This window comes from Mixophyes fleayi, chromosome 4 (genome assembly GCF_038048845.1).
Source record: "Mixophyes fleayi isolate aMixFle1 chromosome 4, aMixFle1.hap1, whole genome shotgun sequence".
Classification (NCBI taxonomy): domain Eukaryota; kingdom Metazoa; phylum Chordata; class Amphibia; order Anura; family Limnodynastidae; genus Mixophyes; species Mixophyes fleayi.
This window is the reverse complement of record NC_134405.1, coordinates 54933932-54961628: the sequence shown is the minus strand read 5'-3', so window position 1 is coordinate 54961628 and position 27697 is coordinate 54933932. Positions and strand designations below refer to the sequence as shown.

The following is a 27697-nucleotide window of genomic DNA, read 5'->3' as shown; positions in this document are numbered from 1 at the left end:
GGTGCACAGAGGTTACTGGCATAGACTCGGAGACCAGCATTATGGACATAGGAACACTGCCCACTACTAGCATTATGGACATAGGAACACATTCTACAACCAAGCAACTTTATCAAAAAAAAGGAGCATCAACAGCAAAAATTGCACTTTTAAGCAAGATCACACCTAAAATGCACGTGTGTGACTACAATGTTCATCCACAAGCTAGTTTTCTGCTCTACTTGCAACAACGAACGCTATGCATTTAAATGGAACATTAGAATGTGGTATAACTTTCAAGCTAAAAAGTGTAACTTTAAACTAATTAAAGTGGTGTAACGTTAAAGCATTCATTTTTGTATTACTCACTACCCATTTGTTATTTAGCAAACAGCAGGCGCTGGCTGGCAGACTTTAGCCCGGCGGGCAAGCACATAACACTGGCCCATAAGTAGAGTCCCATTCTTAAAGGCTGGTTTCGGTACAATGGATATTTATCAATATAAAATGAGGCTATTTAGTTTTGCTTAAGCCAGCAATGCTTTATTATTATAAATGACAAATCTTAAATAATGCAACAAAAAACAAACCTCACTTTATATTGCATTTTATTTTATATGTTTCTTCTCCCTAAAGACCATTTTTTTGTTGCTTTTTTTTTTACACATATACCTGTCTGATTATATAATGGGGTATAAATCATATAGCAATAGAATCTATAATAATGTTCTATTACAGTACTGAACAGAGCCTGATTTACCAATAATGCAAGAAGCCCCTTTGCTTTGAAAACCTGATGTTTTTGCCAGCAAAAAGGGCTTGTTTTTTTTTAATTTAAACTATATACTAACAGGATTATTATTTGTTATAGGGATAACCTAAAACAAGTAATATGATGGAAGCTACTGGGAGGAGGAGTAGAGCACTAGGTATCAATCTGACACCCTAGCCTTAATCCAGCACTGGGGGCCTGGAGTACATTAGACACATACACAGGCAATACTGTGTGTACTACTGTTAGGTGCACGCAGTTCTGCCTTCACGAGCAGTGCAGTGTGAAGCAGGACATACCTCCAACTGTGCTTGCAGTCAGACCAAATCCTGACTAAGCGAGACAGTCATTAAAATTCGGGATTGCTCCATCAGATTCAAAACAGTTGGTAGACTGTCCTGCTCTCTCCTACCTGTTCTGGTTACGAAAAAGACCCATCTCCTATGTCCTCTATGGTCACTATCGCAAAGTGGCTACCTTTGCAATAGTGACCAGAAGGGAGAGCAGGTACCGCAATGCTCTCCCCATAGGCTTCTATGGCTAACACCATCTTCAGATGGCGTTAGCCATCAGGCAAAAGTTCCCAAAATCTTTGGAAATTGTTAAATTGTGCAAAATAGCAATCCCCATTGAAATGTATGGGTACTGGTTTTGCATTCGAAAAAAAAAAAAGGACAAAGCAGCAAATATTATAGATGTCCTATTAATACATTTGAACTATACTTAAATATATGGCTATACCAGCAGTTTTTTGGTGGATTTTTAGGTAAAAAGTGATTGATAAATAGGTCCCACGTTTGTGAGGTTATACAAGTTTTAATAAATGCAAGAATTTGGGCTAAAATATACTTGTCTAGGTGTCAATGTATGTACCCACGTTATAATCTAGGGGACAAACTGGTAAGTTCCAAACCCCAGAGGGTGCGTCTGGGGTGTTGATTGCAATAAGGGCACTTAGGCAAATACAACTATTAAGATACAAAATGTACCTTTTATATATAAAAATTATATTTTTAGAAATACAAATCACACATGAATAACAGTGCAATTATTCACAGCCAGAGGGTTTCAAACACAAAGAGCCTATTAGACTACCCACACCTAAATGGGGCTTTAGTCATTGTTCCTCTGGAGCGCTGTCCCAGTCACCAAGCGACATGTTCACCCCTATGCCAGCAATGCAGGGAACAATCCCGAAGTCTTCCTGCTTTTCAGGTCCACAAAGTAGTAAGGTCCGCAGAGGCTTAGCAAATCCAATGCTTGGCACGATCATGGACCAGTCCAAAGGGAACCATAAGTCAGTCTGGTTTGGTTCCCACATTGGTGAGGTCTCTGTCGGGCTGGTCCTAGATAATAATTCCATGCTGGATTTGGTACTTGCATAAAAGAGGGAGGCCACTCAGCCTCCCTCACATCTTGGGCTGCAGGTAATCGATTCCAGGTCATCTATTTGAGTTGGGTAAAGAACAAAGATCAACCCTTTGGCAGGCCAAAATGAATAATTCACTTAAGCCCATGCCACATCCTTGCATTAACCCATGAGTGTGGTTTTGAGCAAAAGTGGTTCTTCAGCTGATTGGCACATCTGGCACAACATAGCCCCACAAGTTTTTAGCCTGAAGTTGACACAATTTCTTTGGGTGTCTGGTTGACTTGATAAGGCCAGGTGAAATAGCTCTCTTAAGGTACATATTGGAGAAGTCAGCAATGTCTAAAATGACATCTGTAGATATTTAAAAAATGTTGATATGCCACACTTTAAAGCACATACATTTCAATGGACAGTACTGAGAGGAAGGGGATGCTTGGTAGGCTTAACTTTATTTTCAATATGCCTGGTAGCATGCTCGCACCACTGGAGACCTTGTGTAAATGTGTGCACACCAAAAGTGGTATGACATTGAAGCAGCATCTGGCCAACATCACAGATAGACAAGCTTTTCTGCAACCGGACAGAGCCCAAGGCAGCCCCAGGAGTTATATACAAGGGCACATGACTCACTCATAGCTAAGCATAAGGGTCACTATTCTCATCTCATACTCCAAGACTTCTCTGCTGCTTTGACATCGTCAATCTCTATCCTCTCCTTAATTCCCTAGCTCTTCAAGGAACAGCCCTGTTCTGGTTAACCTCCTAATTTTCTGTCCATTCCTTTAGCTTCTAGCTCTTTGTCTAGGCTAATACATCTGACTTCGTAGCAAGGTACAGCCCTACTCGGCCACTCCCCTCTGCCTCTGACCTACACCTCTCTTCACCTCCTTCCCCCCCATCTCCAAGACTTCTCCTGTGCTGCCCCACACCATTGGAATTCCTTACCCCACATCACCTAACTCCCCCCAATCTACAATCCTTCATACACTCCCTCACAACTCAACATTTCATGATCCCCTAAACTACCCCCTCTTGACCATCTTGTTCACCGATTCCTCTTTTATTGTCTAACATTTCCGTTTTATGACAGTTGTTCCTACTGTCTCTCACCACACTTCAATTTAGAATGTAAGCATTCATGGGGATGACCCTTTCTCTTATTATTATTATGTCTGTCTACTGTCTTTCCTCATATGTCCTTGTCATGTTGTTTGCTACATTCTGTGCAAGTCCATACAGCTTTTTTTCAGGCAAAATGAAAATATAACACACCAGTGTAAAGAACACCAGAAGTAAAAATCTTAATTGGATCGTTCAGCCTCTACTCACAATAACAGTATGCACATGAGATGTTCTGTTAAAGATAACTATGCATGGAGATAAACAGGCAAATAACTCAATATATAAATGTATATATGTTTACTCCAACAATAGATAAATACAGTACATGATAATAAAACAAGTATAATTCATATTCACATGAGATATTTCTCAAGCTAATATATATAGGTTCTTATTAGCTTGAGAAATATCTCATGCTTTTATGCTTTTTGGTTGGTATGTTTGTTTATTAGAGGATTTGCACTCCCTCTATTGATTTGCTGCATTTTGATGTTCAATTTGTATTTTTATGTCCATCGTGTTACCTATTAGCGCCGGAGATTTCCAATATATTCACAATAACAGTATGTTGAAGGAACTCCCAAGCCTCATACTACTGTTCCTCAGTCAGTGTCGGATTGTCAGTTCATCGCTTATCAAAGCATTTAGAGAGATATGGCCAAAAAGGTTTACAAGAGACACAAAATAGGTTGACAATAATATTTATAGGTGAACTCTGAACATAGTTCCTCAAAAAAATACAGGACAACCATGGAGGGTCAAAATGGGAAAAAGGTTTGGCTCCACTTTAACATGAATAAAGGGTAAATTACCTACTCAAAAGTCCAGAATTAGCATAATTCAGATAAACTTTGTATTTACTTCTAGCTCTATATTTTACCACAAAAAATTTAATTCAGTCCATAATTCTAATGTTTCATTTAACACATATATAAAGTATTTAACATTAATTTACACCACTGTAGTTTTGTTGTGTGTCCTCTCATGTTTAACCAGAACTGAACTGTAAGTGAAACTCTTCCCACACTCTGCACATGTGTATGGCCTCTCCCCTGTGTGAGTCCGCTGGTGTTTAACAAGTGATGATGTTTGCGTAAAACATTTCCCACAATCAGAACAAGAAAATGGTTTCTCTCCTGTATGAGTCCTCTGATGATTCACAAGGGCAGAGGTCTGAGAAAAGCTTTTCCCACATTTTCCACAAGCATACGGCTTCTCTCCAGTGTGAATACGGACATGTTTCACTAGTGCTGAGCTATGAGAAAAAGTTTTTCCACAGTCCCTACAAGGATATGGACGCTCCCCAGTGTGAGTTCTCTGGTGGTTAATCAATGCAGATTTGTCCATGAAGGATTTTGGACACTGGGTGCAGGCATAAGGCTTCTCTCCAGTGTGTGTTCTCTGGTGTTTTAGCAGAGCTGAACTTTCTGTGAAACTTTTTCCACATTCATTGCAAGCATAAGGACCCTTTCCAGTATGAATCCGTTGATGACGGACCACATGTGACCTCCGGATAAAACATTTCCCACACTGAGTACAGGAATATGGCTTCTCTCCTGTATGAGTCCTTAGGTGAGTGAGAAGATTTGAGCTCTGAGCAAACCCTTTCCCACATTTACTACATATGTATGGCCGCTCACCTGTGTGTGATCTCTGGTGTCTAACAAGATGTAATCTACAAATAAAGCTTTTCTCACAATCACTACATGTGTAGGGTTTCTCTCCTGTGTGCGTTCTCTTATGTATAACAAGCTGGGAGCTGTCAATGAAACTTTTTCCACATTTACCACAGAAATATGGCCTCTCACCAACATGGATTCTTTTGTGCCTTAAAAGATGAGAACTCCGGTTGAAACATTTTCCACAATCCGTACACGTGTAATGCTTCTCAGTGAGGTGAAATTTACAATCAGCCACAAATTCCGATTTAGGGGTTCCAGACTCATTCCATGTGATCCCTTTACACTGGTCACTTAATACATCATTATTATGCGACTTTATAAGAGGTTTTGAACCATTATACAAACTTTGGATGAACAAAGGTGTAAACTCCATATTCAGGTCTTCTCTTATAGTATCATCTGCATGAGATGAAGACAACTCTTTCCCATTACACACCTGTAACGGACTACCCTGTTTGTAACAATCATCGCTTTCTACTCTCCAGTATCTGGTGTAGGTGTGTTGCCCCACAAAATAAACAGGCATGCACAGTTGTTCCTCTTTGATCTTGATGGGTTGAAGATCTGCAAAAGAAAAAAAGAAAAGTTTGATGTATGAACTTCATATAGGGGTGCATTTATCTTCCAAATAGGAGTCTCCAAATCACTACTCTGTTATGCTGGGGAACCCTTCCACTACGTAAACAAATTTGTGGCTGCCTCTATTTCCCACATCAAGATGTTGTTTCTGTCGAATGTTGGCCAGTCCTCAAGAATAATCACATAAGTGAAGAAGACACTAGCTCAAACAAGCGCACTCATCCCATGATATACTCTATGCTGCTTTGAACATTCTGATGATCTTATCGGATAAAAGACTTAGGGCATCCCATACAAGCACAAGATCCATGCTAAGTACAATAAAGTGCAACAAGACAAAAAAACCTTAAAATGTAGAAAACATAGTAACATTTAAACATAGAAACAAGAAAAGCAAAAAAGGGGGGGGAAAAGGTGCATTGTTGAAGCATCATTTGTACAGTCTACATTTGCACCCGTATGCCTAGATTTAAGGGACAGAGTATTATTATTCATAGTAAGATGGCAGGGTGGGTTGAAGTGGCTACAGGTACACACACTGGCACCTGCTTGACATCACTGTTCATCAAGATACACATAGTATTAACCCTTCTTTGTTTTTGTTGTCATAGACCAATCTAGCAAATATATTTAAACAATTAACTGCTAGCAAAACTTCCTATATTGTGCCCTCTTAATGATATAAGCAACTCTAAGCTTTTGATGCCATCGCAGCTCACACAGTGTGTAACAGTTTGGTTTCTGCATTATATTAAGTCTTGACGTACACCGGCCACACATGTGATGCCATCAACTCCATCTATGCACATAAATGCTCTTTTCATGTGTTCGTCTTTTCTACATGAAAGTCTACATTAGCCCTATTGTCCCCAAAAAAGCTTAAGTGTCCCTGAGTTATCCTCTCCTGCAAGACCTATCTGGAGCACATGTTTGTATCGAGTTTGCTAGATACCGGAGCCAGAAGTTATGGTGGCCGGTCAACATGCAACGGAAGTGCCAGTGGGCTTGGAACCCAGGAAACCGCCATAAAGACTGTAACAGGTTAAATCCTGGTAGGGGGCACAACTTGACATTGCCTATGATGATTATACCCCTTTGGAGGTTGAGTTCTTGGACCTTTGTGCCTGCCTCTTCACTCCAAGATTCAAGTAGCCATTAACACAGGGAAACCAGGTGCCGTCCCCTAACCAACCTTCAAAGTACAAGGACCTACAATCAGGGAATCATGAAGGATGGCTGTAGCGAGATCAGGACTTTTGCTCCAGCAATGCGTTGAATTACACGTATTGTTGATGTATGGTACATTTCTATATTAATAACTGCCAGCAGGGTCTAATATATATATATATATATATATATATATATATAAAAATATATTGCAACAAAAGGAGGCATTCGGCTGGCAATATGCAGAGAAAGCAGGGAAGTAGAGTAAAACATTGGCACAGTTATGTACTTAGGTGGAGATTAAACCAGGTAAAAACATATGTGTAGTTTAAAATTGGTTTTCTTACATGATTTAAAAGCTGCTTCCTCTCAGCAAACAGACAGGGTGGGCCTGATAGTCTAAACAGAGCCAGGGATGGGCGTTTCCTTTTAAAGAGAAGGTGGGTGTGTCACCTGTCAATCAAGCTAGGCCTGTGGGAGGAGTGTCAGGTATAAAACCCTGCTAGTTTCATAGTTCAGGCAGATCAACGCTGGGCTAGCTGGCTGATCTGAACAGAGAGCTGGACTATGAATAGTAAGCGTTGAGGGTCTCCATAATTGCTATGCAAGTATACGGTGTCAAAACATTATTACCATCCTGACAATAAAGAACCATAAAAAGGAAGAAGTTGTACGCGTGTGCTTCTGCAGTAGCGGGCTCTTGCCACAATATATATATATATATATATATATATATATATATATATATATATATATATATATATATAATCAGTGAATTAACAAAAAAAGACAACCCTACTGTGTGCAAGGACAAACAGGGGAAACAGAGACCATGACAGAAAAACACCACAGAATCCTCCATGCAAAAGCCGGGACTGATTCACAGTGGTCACCTTATACCTGCCCTACTGCCAATATAGCAGTAGCTCAGTCTAGGCATCACCCAGCTTTCGGCAGGCAAACACCACTGCAAGAACCTTAAGGCTTTCTTAGAAGCTTAAGGTTAGTCTTGGATCATTGATTCTTCTTCATTTGCAATGCCAGCCCAATAGGTTCCATAATTACCAGTTAGTACGGTCTCGGATCACCTGAGTCTCTCTGGGCACCAATTTATATACCGCCCCCAGTTTCCAAGATAGTTCACTCTGCCCAGGACAGATGATCATTGACCATGCTTATTTTGAGGGATTGGCCAGGGAAAGGGAGATCCTAGTTCCCCCACTGGGATCTCTGTTAGGACAACTAGGGACAAGGGACAAAATGACCATTAATCACTTTCTGTGGGGACGTTTTGGTTCAGTCCTAAGTTTAATCCCTTAAAGCAGGCCTGTCCAACCTGCGGCCCTCCAGATGTTGTGAAACTACAAGTCCCAGCATGCCCTTCCAGCTATCAACAGGTTGTCTACTGGCAAAGCATGCTGGGGCTTGTAGTTTCACAACACCTGGAGGGCCGCAGGTTGGACAGGCCTGCCTTAAAGTGAAAAGCTGTAAGCTGGTCTCTGGGTACTGGAAGAAGCTTCCCCTTCTGTTTGGGTGTCACTTTCCGGTGAGGGGAATCGTGATATTGGTTCCTCCAGCAACATAGATACCAGCACTTCGGAAACAGGATGTATTTTGCTATGTCCATTGAATGATCAAAGTGCTCCTTACAAGACACAGTCTCCTCACTGACAAACAATGTATAAACATACATGGCTTTTATCTGGCGTCTTTCATCTGTTAACTGACCTGCCACACATCACAACTTCAGAAAGGAATGCCAGAGAGGATTCACTGAAAGGTGTTCAGTTAGCCCGCTCTTAGCCAACAGCAAACGTGAAGACTAAAGTTAGAAGTGACAGGGTAAGTACTAACTGGAAGAAAAAAGTTACACTTAATAATTAAAACCAAAAAATTATCTGAATAAATTGAAATAGGCTATGTAATGTTCTTTGTCCAAGCATAACATAAGCAATATATCATTATGACGTTAGCTTTAGATGTTGCATTAGTGGCATATACAGTTCACACTTTATACATAAAGTATCACTATTATCTTCTGTCGAAAGCTAGTAGTAGTTATGTCTATTTTACAGACTTAAGAAGGTGAATCACAATTATTTTTAGTTAAACTTTTAAAAGACTATAAAAGGACTAAGAAATTCATTATGGTCTCTGGTGGATGAGGAAACCTTGTGCTAGTCTCCTTAGTCTAAAGATTCTGGAAGTGCATCCGTGACTATTTCAACATGAGGGCGGAAGTGTTTATTGGGATCCTCATGCGTATTCTTGCAGGAAATAATTTTTTTTGTTGGTATCTTTTGCCGAAATAAAATCATTTAACTATCCATCTTTTGTGTTAGATTGTCAATCTTTCTTTGCACTGGCATTTCAAGATTGTATTCTTCCTAAACTGCTATAACATTAATATTCCAACTTCATGACTACTCTGCACTCAACTTGGTTAAACAAAAGTTGCTGTCCTCACAAGCTTTAAATCCCCAGTGTTCATGGGCTAGGAGTGTCCCCTGTGCCTACAGCCCCTGTTTGAACACTCTACGGGGCTCTGTTATCAGCTCCCTTCCAGGTAGTGTGTGTACAGACTCTGCCTAGTCAGTCATACAAAGACAAACATCACAATACCTGTTATTACTACCAGTAATAAAACAGAAATATCATACTGTTCTCACACACATGCATAGATCATATGGATTGCAAAACCTTTCCTTGTTGCTCCTGCCCAGCGGGAGCTATAATCCCCACCCAGTACTGTATCAGAACTCCCCCTACAGTCCCTCAGCTCAGCTTCTTATAGATTCAGTGTAAGCAAACAAAAAGTGTCCATAACATGGGGTAAAATGAAATATACTTCATCCAAATGTAAACAGTTCAGAAGTTTAGTGTTCTTAAGAACAAGGTGCAGATGGTGCGTCCACCCTATCGCACTACTGTCACAATCAAACACAACCTTTCCCTCTCCACAGGTAGATCCCCTTGTGCCTTCAGACGTGCCATTACCATTTCCATTCTCAAGAAGCCCTCTCTTGACCCAGCCATGTCTTGTAGTTAACAACCAAAATACAATTCAAACTGATGACCCTTGCCTACAAATTCCTCTGCAACTGCTGCCCCACCAATATTTCCAACCTCACCCATTAATACTCTTCCAGTCACCCGCTGCAATCCTCCAGCAATCTACTAATGTTGTCTCCTCTCATAACCTCAACCCATGCACCGCGGTAAGACTTCTCCTGCACGGTGCTGTGCAGGAGAAGTCTAATGATGCTTCATATTCAGCCATAATTAGACTCATCAACCATTAAAAACCTTTAAATGCATTTCTCCAAAGAAACCTCTCCTTCTTCCTCTTCTCTGTAATTACTGTTCTTACCCCGATTCTGCCTTATGGTATCCACTCACACTTACCCCACCAGCAGCTACAATTGTTAATGCTCTATCTTCAGTGCCGGCAGAACATGGTAAGCGTGGCAGGAGTGCGTCCCCGCTCTGAAGAGGGATCAGAATAGGCGCACCGAGCTGCCTCGGTGCGGGAAAGTGGCGCATGTGCAAATTGCTGGCAGATGGGGTACTGGAAATGTTAGTGCCTGCCCTGTCTATCTTACATATCAAGTGTTACCAGCACCTCTTAGATTGTAAGTTTTTTTGGGCAGGACAATCTCCACCTTCTGTTTCATGTTACTGTTTATAATTTATTTATATCATGGATACATGATATGTGATATCCTTAATGCTCAGTGCTGTGTAACACTGCAGTACTTTATACTTCCTACTAAATGAAAAAGTAGTAGAAAGATTCAGGGATAAGACCTGACCTAGTAGGCTGATCTACTTTTAATACGTAGATAGAAGTTAATGACTGGAAAAAATATCTATGACACAATAGCTGTCTAGAGACGATCCATGGCTCTCAAATTGAAAAAAGTGCCAGAATGTCCTGCCAGCCACAACAGATAGCCTGACTGTGTTTTTTCTAAATTTGTTATATCAAAATAAATAGAATATATATATAATTTAAAATGTTAAATAATTTGTATTTTGATTACATTTCTTTTCCTCAAAATATTCACAGTGAAGTGTCTTGTTATAGACTGTAGAGGTTACTGCTGCAATTCCTGTATTTAGAAAGCACACGGCTAATGGCTTAACGGCAGGCGCGGGCTGGCAAGTTTCAGCCCGGGGGGTGCACATGCGGCTGCATCGCGTGTCATGTAATGCGCCCACATGTGCGCTGACTCGGCCGCATCGCATGTCATGTGATGCGGCCGCCGGTAATAATAAGGCGGCCCGGGGGACCGATGTCCCCCTGCCCAGCCTGCCCCTGCTTAACGGCTCCAGCAGGGAAAGCAGTGACACATGCAGGCTATAAAATAGTTTTTTACAAATTGAATTCAATACGTTCAGAATTAGGCATTAATCAGTATTACATGTAGTCTTATTTAATTAGAGTGACTAGCCCTAGGGCATATGTGTTTTTGTATTAAAATAGCGATAGAATGGAAAAATGGCAAAACTGATGTCATATGTGTGTCACTTGACCAAATACAAAATACACAGATCACCCAATTCCGAATGTCTGAGCACTCACCTCTACATGTGAGGCTGTACAACTCTTGACCTTTTTGAATTCTTGATATAAGTTCCGGTTTCTCCTCAATAAAACCTGTTTGAGCAAATAAAAATAATTTAATCACGCTGAACATTTTAGTTTCAACATTTACTGCCCTAAATTGGGAGAATTGAAGGATCACCGAGCCCAAAATACCAGTTGCCTATATTTAAGAAAATAAATAATAATCACAATATATATGTAAATGCTTTGGAGATATTAGAAGTGGGAATATTCAAGATGAGTATATCCGCACGGTCAAAACCACAAAGCAGCCCTTCCCCTTTAGGTACACAAAACCCCTATGAGTACAAACACATAAATATATCCAAAAATAAAAGGGAAGATGGCGCTAATGGTAATAGCTTATAGTTCAATATTGTCCAAAGTTTACATCATATTCTTTAGGTCTTTGCGAACAGAAGGGAGCATATATCCACGATGAAATGAGAGAATCCTCCTCCTCAATTAATCCATTCCGTATACATATATGAGGAAAGAAGAAAAACAAACATAGCACAGCCCGTAGGATCCAAAAATCTGTTGTTAATGTCCCCTGAAATACCCGTGCGTTTTATACTTAAGAAACACCACGTGATGGAATATTCTTCGTAACCCCTTAGGGGTATATACTCACTAGACCACAATGGATATAAAGCGTATAGAATACCATATGGTTTCCACTAGAGGACCTTAATTCCACTTTACAAGATTCCTCTCCGTTTAAATAATCATGGAAGGAAAAAAAGGAAGTCCATAGTGTAAAACCACATAACACTTTATTCCATATACATCAATATTAACATGAAGATCCAATATCTGTCACCGCAGCAAAAGGGAGTAGATGGACTCTTACCCTTATGATGGAATAAACAAGCGTGATGTTAGATAATCCTCGCAGAAGACATCCCGGGTAGTACTTCGGCGACTCACGCTGTCCGGACAGAAAGAGTAAAGTCCAAACCGATTCCCCGCTGATGCGTGTGACGTCACCCACCTACGTCCCCCAACGCGTTTCGATTACAATAATCTTTATCCAGGCATGGTGGGTGGACAAAGTTACAATCCTTTATGCTCCCATAGAGCCAATCACAAACGTTTTGATGTAAAAAACTTTATAATGTAAAAAACTTTATAGATAAACTCTAACATCCAACTAGCAATAAGAAACACTTCCATTATCACCAGCTTTTTTAATAAAACCTGCACAATATACATAAAAACTTCCACAATCACACATATAGAGATAAAGGGGATAGACTTAAATAGTATTTTTACAGCATACTTTAAAACACAGGATATTTTTAAGTGAGAGGGATGTATTATGGTAAGGCATGTTCATTGGTTTTAAAGTATTGTTGAAGTCGTATAATTGGATGAACGAAAGAGAAAATTGGTTTAATATTGGTTTGCCGTGCGTATTGCGAAGCGTACGCCACGTAACACGTGGCATGATGCGAACGCACGGTAAAATACGCACGCACACTCTCGCATTACAACATTTAGTTATTTATATACCGTATATACTCGAGTATAAGTTGACCCGAGTATAAGCCGAGGCACCTAATTTTACCTAAAAAAACTGGGAAAACTTATTGACTCGAGTATAAGCCTAGGGTGGGAAATGCAGCAGCTACTGGTAAACAGGAGACATATGTAAGTGATGGAGGGGAACTAATATCTTACAGTTTCTGATGGATCCAGCAGGACATGGCAGATAGGTTGGGGAAATTGGAGTCTAATATCTCCCTGAATATGTTGACTAAACTAACATTTTAGTTCCTGTTTTTAGCAACCATTGCTACCAGCGCCTGAAATATGAGCAAATTGATGCTGTAGTGATTAAAACCCTGGTTGTGGCGGGCTACTAAAAGTTGCTGCACCTTACCAGAATCATGGAGTTTTCCTCCCTCGGGGTCTTCTCCACTGCGCTGTTGGGATCGCTAGATTTTTATAATGAGTGTCCACAATTAAGAGTCCAATGTGCAAATAGGCTGCAAGTCAAAGCCCCAGTTCCATGTCTCCTCATAGCGCCAGTTAATGCCAATTACAAATCATGCTATTGTTGCTGAGACCCCAAAGGTCATCAGCTTGAAGCAGTACAATAAGTGATCAGGAGGAGGAGTTCAGCCTTTTACTTACCTCCGCAGTGGAACGCATGTGCGTTCCACAGACAGGAAGTTCGGCATTTGGAACGCAAGTTTGCGTTCCAAATGCCGAACTTCCTGTCAGTGGAACGCACATACGTTCCACTGTGGAAGCTAAAAGCTGAGGGACGGGAGAACAGGAGTTCACTTGTGTATAAGCCGAAGAGGGCTTTTTTCAGCACAAGAAATGTGCTGAAAAACTCGGCTTATACACGAGTATATACGGTAATTCATATTCATATTGGTTCTGTTACACTGTAATTTATGAGCAGATAGCATTTGGTTTATTATTAGTTTATATAATATGATTATATGTACACTTCAGTGTTATTAAAGGTTTAGGTTATAGGAAAGGTGTCATGCCTGATATCATATTGAAGCCCTATTCATCAGTAGCTGTCCGGTGCAGTCGGCGAAGTGATCGCACATTGCATACTTTAATAATTGGGGGCTCGTAAGTTTAGGAGTTACGTTACCGGCAGGTATGCAACGCTTACGTTATTCGGTTCCTCAACAAAGGGTGGATTGACGGACGCGTCGCATGGCAGGAAAGAACGTAATGTGTTTCACTTTGTGTTGAGAGACCGAATGTCCGTTGTTGCATAGACTGAAGGAACGCTAATTGGAATCTAGGGACAAGAAAGAAAAATGTTTCTTTTTATTGTCGTTTTACGTTTTAAAGGGTATTGCATTGTCTAGTGTATGTGTGCTTCCTGTTTAGCGTGTATGAACTTCCGGTATTGTTACCACGTGTTTAAACAATCATGTTCATAGTCTGTTATATATGTAACATAGTCTACATATGTGTTAATATGTTCATAGTCTGTTATATAAGCATTTGTTAAAACCTCTGTAAGAATACCATTGATTGGGAAATCTATTGTCTGTGCAGAAAACAAAAGGTTGTATGTGAATGATATGCATAAAGATAAGAGAAGAGTTTGCATACTGTTGAAAAGAGATAGATAACGGAAGAATTTGCATACTGCTGAAGACAGACAAAGAGGTGATTTACTATTGAAAAGACAGAGATATTGGTTGCTGCCTGACCAGGGAAACTGGATGAGCAAGGTTGTGTTTGAAATAAGAACAATTTAATAGGTAATATGTGGATTTTTTATGTAACATACAGTGCAGTTTAATAGGTAGTATGTGAATTTGTATGTAGCATACGGTGTTATAGGTAATATACAGTATTCTAAGCTGTATATGGTGTGGGAATAGGTAGTATACAGGGTATACGGTGACATGGTAGTATGTGGATTTTTTTTATGTAGCATATGGTGTATTTAAGAAGCACGTGACTTAAATAAGTAGTATACAGGGTATACAGTGAAAACAGACTTTGTGGTAGAGTACAGGGTATCGAGGAGCTGATAGCCCTTTAGTCTGCAATGATATATCTGTGTTAGGAGGTGTGTGGGCGTAGCCTGTGAAACCATCCACGGATAAAAAATCTCTAGTAAGTTCTGTTTGAAAGGAGAACAGGTAAAAAGTCTTTTTGCATAGCGTTGAGAAATAGGTTGTTTTCACAATGGATGCGAAGCAAACGCAAGAGATAGTTCGTGTTGTGCTGCCTAATGAATGGCCGGTTAGTTCAGCAAGATTTTTTTATGTTTAATAAATATGGTGCATACGCAACTACATATTGCGACAAGTGGGTCAAAATGACCAAGGATTGTGAAAGACCTTTCCCAAACATGGGTAGTTTTGAGTCAGGGGTGCTAAATATTGTTAGAAATAAAGTGCGGATTAAATCAACATAAACGAGAATTAAACATGAGGATTGTTTAAAATTGTGGCAACAAGAAGGGTACACGTGGCAAGGAAGCGTGTGTTCAGCGGAAGTAAGCGTACAAGGAAACAAGCATTCCGGAAGTGTGCATTGCAAAGTGTGGCGAACTGAGCGCAAACACGCCCCTGACAAATTCGGTCGGGGCGGATAGTACAGCCAATACCAAAAATGTGAAAACTGTAACTAGTAACTTGTATGTTGTTTTAAGTAATGTTAAAAGTAATGTTTCAGGACAAGGAAAGGGAACGGTTCCACCAGCAGGGGCAGCGGCTGAAAGTGGTGAGAATAATGTAAAGGTTAACACAGGGGAAGACATCCATTGTATTGCAGCAGCAATTTCAGCAACTAGTCATTGTGATTTGGTAGACTTACATCCTGTCTGCACTACAACAGTTCCCAATGGGAAAGCGGACAGAGATGGTGATGTTAAAGTTCTAATGGATGGCCTCAGGGAAAACTTGAAAAGAAGGGTGCAAACTTCATTACCAAACTGGAGAGGAATCACTGTAAGTGCTCTCAGGGAGTCAGTTATAGCACATGATAAAAGTATAAATAGACAGAAAGAGACACTAGGTGATAGGGTAATGATGGTAAGTATCCCAGCACTAGAGGGACTGCACACACGACCATCAGCATACAACCCACATAACAGGAAACCCAGAATAGTGAGATGTTACAATTGCAGAGAAGAAGGACACATTAGGAGAGATTGTAAAAAAGGAAGAGAAACAACATGAGTTGAGGAAGTGTTTTCAATGCAATAAAATAGGACACCTAGCAAAACATTGTGCAGACATGACAGGGACGTGCTTCTACTGCCGTAAGGGACACATGAGTAGGAACTGTGTAGAGAGAAGAATGGATACCTGGGTTGGAAATCACATAGACATCCACCAAGGAGGCGTACACTTCTCTCAGAGGTTCCCCTACAATTGATTGCACACTCTGTAACAACTAAAATTCTGGGGGAGAAATATAGCTGACTCTAGAGTTAATCTGTGGTAAGTATTAAGGTGCAAAATGTAGAAATAAACTTATTTAAAAGATAATCTTTGTTGATTTTGTTTGTTTTATGTTGTCACATGTTTGCTTTCCTAAATCACTGGCCGATGGAAAAGAATGGAAATGTTTGTATTGTTTGCTGTTTTAAGATAACTATCTTGTTTTTCTTCTCACAGATAAGGGTACACAGAAGATATATAAACTTAGTGTTTAAAAGGGGTGAGATAGAGAAATAGAAGAATTACTCTTGAAAGACTAATTAACAATAGACAAATGGAACACTCTTTGTTTTAGGCTGCAGTGTATCATGATAATTTGTTTGGCTGAGAATCATTATCCAGCAATGAAGTATATACATACTTTGCTCCAAAATATCGTTTATGTATCTCAGATGAGTCATCAACAGTTAATTTTTACATTTCTCTATTATAAGTTAGGAAAGTCCGTTGAAAAGGTATGTAGTCAATGAGATACCGAGTTCTTAATGAACAAATGACGGACGACACTGGATTGCACGGTTAAGACCCCCTAGTCATTCTTGGGAGGGATCATAGTTAAATTAATACAGCCATTTCCCCATAGAGTCAGAGTCCAATTCAGCTGTCATTTTGTTGTAAAAATCTCCCTTTCTGCATGTATGTTTGTATTCAAATGTTTGTATTCCCATCATTCATTGCTTTCATATTTCTCATTCTTTACACAAACGCTAGTACCTCTCTCTCTCTCTCTCTCTCTCTTCCTCTCTGCTCTGGTAGAGATAAAATCAGACACAGTCTCAACAATGGGGCTAAGACATATTTTTTTTTTTTTTACATAAGACAAATTCAGAGATACACACACTAGATTGACATGAGTTACAGAAACAGTCAGGGGTTTTGTTTTCATGGGTATAGAAACTGCTGATTTTAAGCAGAAAGGTTCTGTTGTGGAAATACGATTCATGTTTTATAGATTGCATATCTGTGTTGTTTTTTTTTTTTTTTTTTTATGATTCGTGCCTCCTGTTCAAAAATGTGCCTTTATATGGATGCACAAAGGGTGGATAGGAGATTGCTGGAAGTTAGAGTCTCTGTATAGAACATTGGAGTAGGATTTTTACCACAAGATACGACATAATGTGAAACCCTAGAAAATGTAGAATTTACATGTTTTATATTTTTTACTGTTAGACAGACATGTACTGGATACTATTATATTTGAAGAAAGTGTTTTAGAAATAGACCCCTTTGCCTTTCCCACTTAGTCAAGTAGCTGAATGTGAGGTACTGAGAATGGCATGTAAGTTGGCAGAGGGAAAATCGATTGATATACATTGGTCTTCAGCATTTTTCTAGTCTAGGGGGCGATGTTGAGGTGACTGAGAAATCGTTTTATAGCAATACCAGCACATGATTAGGACACTACATAGAGGACTCTATACAGGGACACAGTTACCAACTGAAGTAGCTGCTAGTAAAGTCCACACTTACACACACGACCATACATGGCTGTCACACCAGGGAGAACATAGCTGTCAAATAGACAGCAGGGTTTTATGTGACAGCTAACAAATCTATGTTTTGTTTTGTTTTTCATTGTATTGTTTTAGTTCTAAAAGGTGAACACACACACACACACACACACACACACACACACATGCACGCATACACATATTGGTTTTATATAGGAAGATTTGTGTTACCCAAGGGATAAACTGTCTGGAAGGTGAAGAGATGTGGTGAGGAGTCTGGTTGACTCTGGAGAGATGGACGAGGTAGACCAATAGAGCCATCCCATATCCCTCCTGCTGATGCGTTTTCCTCCAGGTAAAACAAATACACGTCATCCAATTACCACCATGCAGGATCCTCAAGTATACACTGGTGTGCCAATGAAATTGTCTGGGTAAAGGTGTATTGAAATGTGTCTAATGTATTACTGTATCATACTCAAAGCTTTTGTTATTCAATGTGATAGTCCTAGAGTTATAATAGATGATAGGCGTATTCATGTTATTGATAATAGAGGTATAATGTATGAGTAGTGGTAACAAATCACATACTTTCAATTAACCATAAACCAGTGTGAATATAAAGTAGTGGTACTCGGTAGAACGAATTGAATAGAATAAGAGTTGGAACTTGATTGAAGGGACTGATAGCTTCGGCCACTAGTCCTTTCCCGCTACCAAAAGATCACTCCTGGGCAGACTCCTAACCTGTCAGTTTTTGAAATGTTCTTGACCCCTCGTGAGATGAGATTGTAACTGGGAGGCTAGGTTAGACCTTGAGAGAAGGTAAATAGTGAGACAGCAACCAAGAACGTCCAAAAACACTGTTTCCTGAAACGTCACACTAACTGCCAGGATGTTGGATCGGTAGAGTAATTTGTGATGCAGAAATTTCTTAGGCTCAGGTTATTTGACAGACAGGTACCAGGTGTAGGCTACCAGCATCACGGCTTCAAGGGTAGCATAAACACACTGGTGCCCATTCCACCCACTGCAGAGGGGCCAACACTCAGAGAAGGGTCCAAGGGCACTCATGAGTCTGTTCTGGAAGGCCTCAAATGCAGTTAGTAGCACCTGAGCCAAAGGCTAAGACTGTTGTCCAGCATGAAGTTGTAGTTTTTCCTGTTTTGTGTCCTCTCATTTCATTCTCTTCTCAGGGCGGTTAATTCTTTTGAATATTAGCAGATGACAGAGACTGGTTCAGGTAATGATAAGGAGGTATTGGGGAGGAAGAAGTTAGTAGCATAATTGGTGCAGCCAATTACTCTATTCAATTCAGGGGTAAAAGAAAAATTTGGAAACCCTGGAGCTTGGAGAAAGTGCGAGGGGCTATTGTCTGAGTAGCATTACGTCTGTAAGTATGGCGACCCCATGGTTAGAAAAGAGATACACCCAGCGATGCCAGTCCAGTAATATTCGGACTTGAGCAGGCATCCTTGAGAATGATTATCATTCTTGGGAGGGTAAGGTTTTAGACCAAACAAAGTGCTGGGCGTGCTCACACGTACCTCAGTGATTATATCAAGTAGGATTAGTTCTCTTTCCACTAAATATTCTTGAGGTACCCGAACTATAGGTGGGAGGTCACTAGGGGAAAAAGTAGGATACCTAGGTCCCTTAGTCTGAAGTCTCCCAATGCTTTGCAAACCGATCACTGTTCAATCTGAGTATTGGGAGACTGGGAAGAACGAACAGACAATAGCCCACCCACAAGTGTTGATGAAAAGAACTGATGACATTATTAGAAGTGTGTATATTAACGCAAGCTGAAGGAGATTGTATATGACATTATTGATAGACATAGGATGATGCTATTGATGAACATGAAGTGTTTAAATGTATTCTGAGCTTAAAGACATGCTTTGGACAGAAGAACCTGTTAAACTTGAAGAACTGTAGTGGAGAATTCTGTATAGCTGATACATGTTCTACTGTACCTTGTACCTTTCCAAATAATGTATTAAGTGTTTTATTGCACCCTTGAAGGGCATACAAAAGGTTATCTCCAAGCTCCAGAAGTGTACGGTTTATAGTAAAATAAGAAATCGTTTAGAGGATTAAGACTCTCTCTTATGATAACTTGTTTAGATCTACAAACAGCGTGGTCATACACCAATGGGGGATTTGTATTACATAACAATGAAACGTGGTACTGAGATCCTGCATATAACATCTTTAAGGTGATAGTTTATTATACTATCAAAGGGTGGACTGTTGAAGTCGTATAATTGGACGAACGAAAGAGAAAATTGGTTTAATATTGGTTTGCCGTGCGTATTGCGAAGCATACGCCACGTAACACGTGGCGTGATGCGATCACACGGTAAAATACGCACGCACACTCTCGCATTACAACATTTAGTTATTTATATAATTCATATTCATATTGGTTCCGTTACACTGTAATTTATGAGCAGATAGCATTTGGTTTATTATTAGTTTATATAATATGATTATATGTACACTTCAGTGTTATTAAAGGTTTAGGTTATAGGAAAGGTGTCATGCCTGATATCATATTGAAACACTATTCATCAGTAGCTGTCCGGTGCAGTCGGCAAAGTGATCGCACATTGCATACTTTAGTTATTGATATGAGGGAATAAACCTTTTGTATGATGCTGGCTATGAAAGGAGCAGACCCCCTGGAGAGACGACCCCCTCCTTTGGATTCCTTAGATTGAATCAGCCTATGAACTGTTTGCCCTGGAGATACCCTTTGTCTGGACCTATGGAAGCAAGCTACGTCATTTGCATTGTTCTCTGTAACACTGAATGAATATATATGACCACAGCTGCAGCTGCTAGTCAGTCTACTCTGACCACAGTTATCTAAAAGATATACTGTTCCATTGGGACCCATGGAAGTGCAGCGATTGCAGCGGTATGTAAGTATTTATCTTTTGGTATTGGCTGTGCTGTACTGTACTTTATCATAATATAATAATGTATTAAATTGTTGACTATTTACATCTGCTAAAAATAAACCACCATGTGCTTTGGATACACATACAATTGATTGGGCAATGCTTATTTGAAAGCGATAAAATTACTTTAATAGTATGCTGTAAAGATACTATTTAAGTCTATCCCCTTTATCTCTATATGTGTGTATTGTGGAAGTTTTTATGTATATTGTGCAGGTTTTATTTAAAAAGCTGGTGATAATGGAAGTGTTTCTTATTGCTAGTAGGATGTTAGAGTTTATCTATAAAGTTTTTTACATTATAAAGTTTTTTACATCAAAACGTTTGTGATTGGCTCTATGGGAGCATAAAGGATTGTAACTTTGTCCACCCACCATGCCTGGATAAAGATTATTGTAATCGAAATGCGTTGGGGGACGTAGGTGGGTGACGTCACACGCATCAGCGGTGAATCGGTTTGGACTTTACTCTTTCTGTCCGGACAGCGTGAGTCGCCGAAGTACTACCCGGGATGTCTTCTGCGAGGATTATCTAACATCACGCTTGTTTATTCCATCATAAGGGTAAGAGTCCATCTATTCCCTTTTGCTGCGGTGACGGATGTTAAACAAGTTTTTTATTAGATCTTCATGTTCATATTGATGTATATGGAATAAAGTGTTATGTGGTTTTACACTATGGACTTCCTTTTTTTTTCCTTCCGTGATTATTTAAACGGAGAGGAATCTTGAAAGGTGGAATAGAGATCCCCATGTGGAAATTACATGTCATTCTACACGCTTGTTATCTAATGTGGTCTAAACGGAGAGGAATCTTGTAAAGTGGAATTAAGGTCCCCTTGTGGAAACCATATGGTATTCTATACGCTTTATATCCATTGTGGTCTAGTGAGTATATACCCCTAAGGGGTTACGAAGAATATTCCATCACGTGGTGTTTCTTAAGTATAAAACGCACGGGTATTTCAGGGGACATTAACAACAGATTTTTGGATCCTATGGGCTGTGCTATGTTTGTTTTTCTTCTTTCCTCATATATGTATACGGAATGGATTAATTGAGGAGGAGGATTCTCTCATATCATCGTGGATATATGCTCCCTTCTGTTCGCAAAGACCTAAAGAATATGATGTAAACTTTGGACAATATTGAACTATAAGCTATTACCATTAGCGCCATCTTCCTTCTTATTTTTGGATATACAGATGGAAACATATACGAATGAGCCACAAAGATTTGGAAATTATGGGATTGTCATTATCTTAAACCACTCATCATCATCATCATCATTTATTTATAGAGTGCCACTAATTCCGCAGCACTGTACAGAGAACTCACTCACATCAGTCCCTGCCCCATTGGAGCTTACAGTCTAAGTTCCCTAATATAGACACACACTCACACACAGGGAGACAGACAGACAAAGACTAGGGTCAATTTTTGATAGCAGCCAACTAACCTACCAGTATGTTTGTAGAGTGTGTGAGGAAACCGGAGCACTCGGAGGAAACCCACGCAAACACAGGGAGAACATACAAACTCCACACAGATAAGGCCATGGTCGGGAATCGAACTCATGACCCCAGCGCTGTGAGGCAGAAGTGCTAACCACTAGGCCACTGCACTCCTTTCTCTTTACTATAACAAAAGTATTTGCTCAAATAGAAACTTTCATTGCTTTCAGAATTCAAGAAAGCAAGATAACGTGTTACAGGTGCATGATTTTATTGTATATAAAACCTTTTTTTATATGTTTATAATTTTCTTGGTTCTTTTGGTTTGAACATTCAGTTATTGTTCGAATAACATTATAAGTACAATGCCTGGAATTTCAAGTCCTGACAAGGTACGAAAGCTTTTTTTATATATGGCTATAACTATAACTTTAGGTTTAGTGGTCTCAAAGAGAAATGTGCCATGGATACACAGTCCAGGTAATAAGCAGATCCAGATGCTTGACCCGATCTGTAAACAAACGGTTTTCAGGGAGCACCAAATACTGAGGTTGACTTTGCCTGGCAATTTAATTTTCCAGATAAATTATTATTATTATTATCCTTTATTTGTTAGGCGCCACAAGGTTTCCGCGGCGCCGTACACAGTACAAAACAGTCGACTATAAAGGGTGAAACAGTACAAAACAATAAACAAAAATACCAATACTTCAGAAACTCCAGGCAGGCTGATGCAAAAAACAGAGCAGAAGAACAGGTAGGGAGACATGAGGGAAGAGGGCCCTGCTCAAGTGAGCTTACATCCTAAGGGAGGGAGAACAGAACAGGCACAGGGGGAGCCAGAAAGGTAAGGGGGAGAGCGAGTTGAGAGCGAGTGGCGGGGTTATGTGGATGGTTGGTAGGCTTTGAGGAAGAGGTGGGTTTTCAGCGCACGTTTGAAGGAGCACAGAGTAGGAGAGAGACGGATGGAACGAGGGAGTTCATTCCAGTGAAGGGGGGCAGCACAGGAAAAGTCTTGGATTCTGAAGTGGGAAGAGGTGATAAGAGTTGAGGAGAGGCGTCTATCGTTGGCCGAGCGCAGGGAGCGGGCAGGAGTGTGAATGGAGAGGAGGCTAGAGGTATAAGGGGCAGTAGAGTTGGAGAGAGCCTTGTAAGTGGTGGTGAGGAGTTTGAAAAGGATTCTGTAGGGGAAGGGGAGCCAGTGTAAGGCAAGGCAGAGAGGGGATGCCGAGGAGGAGCGGCGTGAGAGGAAGATGAGTCTCGTGGCAGCATTGAGTGTAGAGCGGAGGGGGGAGAGATGGGGAGTGGGGGAGGCCGGTGAGGAGGAGGTTGCAGTAATTCGAGCGGGAGATGATGAGTGCGTGGATGATAGTTTTAGTGGCATCCTGAGAGAGAAAAGGACAGATGCGGGCGATTTTGCATAGTTGGAAACGACAGGCTTGGGCAAGGGCATGAATATGGGGGGCAAAAGAGAGAGAGGAGTCGAGGGTGACACCCAGGCAGCGGAGTTGAGTGACAGAGGAGATGGTGGTGTTGTTGACGACAATAGAGAGGTCGTGGTGGGATGGGAGTCTGGACGGAAGAAAGAGAATGAGTTCCATCTTAGAGATATTAATTTTGAGAAAACGCTCGGACATCCAGGAGGAGATGGCGGAGAGGCAGTCAGATATACGAAAGAGGAGGGTAAAAGAAAGATCAGGAGAAGAGGTGTAGAGTTGAATGTCGTCAGCATAAAGGTGATATTGAAGACCGAAGGAGGAGATGAGAGCACCAAGGGAGGAAGTGTAGAGCGAGAAGAGGGCCGAGGACAGAGCCCTGCGGAACTCCTACAGGGAGAGGGCAGGGGGAGGAGGAAGAGCCGGACGTGGATAAAGAGAAGGAGCGGTTAGCAAGGTATGAGGTGAACCATGCGTGGACAGATCCGGAGAGGCCGAAAGAGAGAAGGGTTTGCAGCACGAGGGGGTGGTCCACGGTGTCAAAGGCTGCAGAGAGGTCAAGGAGGATTAGTAGGGAGAAGTGACCCTTGGATTTAGCCGATAGGAGGTCATTAGTAACCTTGGTCAGTACAGTTTCGGTGGAGTGAAGAGGACGGTAGCCGGATTGGAGGGGGTCAAGGAGGGAAAAGACTGAGAGGTGCCTGGTTAGGCGGCTGCAGACAATCCGCTCGAGTAATTTGGAGACAAAGGGGAGCAGTGAGATGGGGCGATAATTAGCGAGAGAGGTGGGGTCAAGATTGGGTTTTTTGAGGATGGGAGAGATAAGAGCGTGTTTAAAGGAGGAGGGGACTACACCAGAGGAGAGTGATAAGTTGAAGAGGTGAGCAAGGTAGGAGCAGACAGTGGGAGAAAGAGCGAAGGAGGTGGGAGGGGATGGGATCGAGAGGACAGGTCGAGGGAGGAGAGGAAAGAATGAGGGAGCTAACTTCTTCCCCTGTTGTGGGGCAAAAGGAGCACCAGAGTTGATTGTTGGCGGGAGGAGGGGCGATGAGGGTGGTGGGAGAAGGGGAAAAGGAGATGTTCAGTCTGATGGCCTCAATTTTGGAAGAGAAAAAGATGGCAAAGTCCGAAGCGGAGAGGGAGGGCGGGACGGGAGAGAGGAGTGAGTTGAAGGTGGCAAAGAGGCGGCAGGGGTTGGAGGATTGAGAGGAAATGAGGGACTTGAAGAAGGATTGTTTAGCGAGAGAGAGGGCAGAGCAGAAAGAGGAGAGAATAAACTTAAAGTGAAGGAAGTCGGCCAGGGAGCAAGATTTCCTCCAGAGGCTTTCAGCAGTGCGAGAGCACTTTTGGAGGAAGCGGGTGAGTTTGGAGTGCCAGGGTTGGGGAATAAGGCGGCGTCTGCGGATAGCGGAGGCCGGGGCAACAGCATCAAGGGCAGTGGTGAGGGAGAGGTTGTAGAGAGAGGACGCCTCGTCAGGACAGGCCAGGGAAGGAAGAGGTGATAGTAGAGTTTCGAGAGAGGAGGAGAAAGAGGAAGGGTCAATAGCATCAAGGTTGCGCCTAGTGAGGGTGGCTTTAGGCGCGGCGGGAGCGGGGGAGGACGACAGAGTGAAGGAGAGGAGATAGTGGTCAGAGAGTGGGAAGGGAGAGTTAGAGAAGTCAGAGAGATCACAGAGATGGGAGAAGACAAGGTTGAGGGAGTGACCAAAACAGTGGGTGGGGGAAGAGGTCCACTGAGTGAGGCCAAGAGAGGAGGAAAGGGCGAGAAGTTTGATGGTGGCGGGGTCAAAACGGTTGTCAATGGGGATGTTAAAGTCGCCAAGTATAATGGAGGGGAGGTAAGAGGCGAGGTAGTGGGGGAGCCAGGCAGCGAAGTTGTCGAGGAAGAGGGACGTGGGGCCAGGGGGACGGTAGATGACGGAGACACGGAGGTGGATAGGGGAGAAGAGACGGATTGAGTGAACTTTGAAGGAGGAGAAGGAGAGGGAAGGTAAAGTAGGAATAACCCGAAAAGTACAGTTAGGGGACAGGAGGAGGCCAACTCCACCTCCTGGGCGCTCATCCGGTCTGGTGGAGTGAGTGAAGGAGAGACCCCCATAGGAGAGAGCAGCAGGAGAGGCAGTGTCAGAAGAAGTAAGCCAGGTTTCAGTGATGGCAAGAAGATTTAGAGAGTTGGAGATGAAGAGGTCATGGACGGAGGATAGTTTGTTACGGATTGACCTGGAATTCCAGAGGGCGCATGAGAAAGGGAGGATGGGAGCAGGGGAGATGCGGATGAGATTGTCGGGGTTGGAGGAGCGAGGGGGAGGGTGAGAGGTAGGGTGGTGAGAGTTGGGCAGGAGAAGGGGGGTGGGGGAGAGGATAGGTATGGGAAATGAGCGGGGCGGCATAGTACAGAGCAAGATCAAAGGCAGTGGCGAAGACAATATGAAATGCAGTTAAATGCGATGCAATAAAATTAATATAAAGTGCAGATGCAATGACATGAAATTAAATAAGAAAATGAAAAATGGGAAGAAATTAAATAAAAGCGAATACAAATTACAGTGTGAATAATATAAAATAAAATAATATTAAGATAAGATGCAAAGCAATAAGATAAACCATAAGATAAAATGGAATACACTACAATACGATAAAATAAATCTAAGTAACGATGAAATAGATCTAAGTAAAAGGTGTACACTACAGTACGATAAAATAAATCTTAAGTCATAAAATAAATAAATAAATCAAAGTAATCGGATAAAACAGGGGCTGCAGAAAGCCGGTACCAGGTGTGAGGAACGGGAGAGTCCAGGAACCGGAGAGTCCTTGTTGGAGAGTCCAGAGACCGGGGAAGGGGAGTGCAGGGCTAATCACCACAGGTCGTTGTAGTCGTCAGTGTAGTGTAGACCAGAGGTCAGGAACAACCAAGGCAGCGGGAGACGTGGCCAGGCTGCCCGCAGGGCGAAGACAAGGCAGCAGGAGATGAGATGGCGGCGGGTGTCCAGAGGAACTGGCCGGCAGACCAGGTGGGGGAGACACGAGGAGAGGCAGCAGGAGATAGCAATGTCCAGAGATCGTGCCAGAGATTAGTCCTGAGATCGGGGCTGAACACTACAGAAACAGGAGCAGGAGATCAGCAGGCAGCGGGAGACCAGCAGGAGATGATATGAGATGGCGGCAGAACAGGCGGCGGGTGTCCAAAGGAAATGGCCAGACGGGGGAGACACACGGAGAGGCAGCAGGAAGAAAGCAGTCCTGAGATCAGGGCCAATCACCACGGAGGTGAGAGAACAGGAGCAGGCAGCGGGAGACCAGCAGGGATCGGAAGACCAGGTGGCGGATGTCCAGGCAGACCAGGCGGCAGGGAGACCCAGGCAGCTCAGGCGGATCGGGTCGGCAGGCGGTGGTCAGCCACGTGTTGAGGGGGTAGACGGCAGTAGACAGCAGGCGGATCCAGCAGGGGGTTCGAGCAGGCGGATCCAGGCAGCGGGAGAGGCACCCTCACCGAAGAAGGCTGAGCACGGCGGGAGGCATCACACTGGAGGACCGGAGGTAAGAACCAGGGGGGTAGTAGGCCCAAGCCGCGGCCTGTAGTAGTGGAAGCGGCGGCGGTCAGTGGTGGGCATTTGGATGGATGGGGCCGACGAGGTTAGTGGAGGGCAGCATTACCCAGTTTACCCAGTGAGGGATTCAGGACGCATGGCTATCTGAGCAGGGCTCCAGCAGGGAGCTGGAGAGCGCAACCACACGTCTGCCCTCGTCGGTGATAAGATACATGGTGCTAGATAAATCAGTTGAAATCTAACAGTGGGCAGTTGACAAAATGATTCAACCCGATTGCTCTTTGTATGGTCAGCTGAATTGATGATGTAAAAAGTAGAATAGTGAGAATTATAGAAAAGGTACATCATGGAAAAATGTACTCTCAAGGCACAGGTGAAGGTATTGTCATAGCTCAGATATGCAGATAAATAGTGGTCATTAATTTGGGTTATAATTAACTGTCTGGCAATTACGACACCAATACAGCAGGGAGCTGAGCGCCGTGCGGTGTTGTTACAACACTCGGTTAATGCTGAAATAACTGAACATACAGATCAGAATAAATAACCTTAAACTGAAGATTGGAACTAAATAAAAAGGTCACTATTCACCCAAATCCAGTATCACTTAAAACTGAT

At 42.0% G+C, this 27697-nt stretch overlaps 1 protein-coding gene across 5 annotated transcripts in view; it reads right to left on the bottom strand.

Moving 5' to 3' along the window:
• Positions 1–3930: 3930 nt before the first annotated feature.
• The window catches only part of LOC142151429 (uncharacterized), a 31895-nt gene continuing 8128 nt past the window's right edge, over positions 3931–27697 (bottom strand). For 4 of the 5 annotated variants that reach the window (XM_075207052.1, XM_075207053.1, XM_075207055.1 and 1 more), the window contains exons 4-5: positions 11259–11333; positions 3931–5491 (exon numbers count right to left, since the gene is read on the bottom strand). In XM_075207052.1, coding sequence (XP_075063153.1) covers positions 4197–5491; positions 11259–11333 — 1370 coding nt within the window. In that variant the 3' untranslated portion in view covers positions 3931–4196. Of the gene's footprint in view, positions 5492–7020; positions 7298–11258; positions 11334–27697 lie in introns of those variants that run through there. The other variant, XM_075207056.1, reaches the window with a different exon arrangement.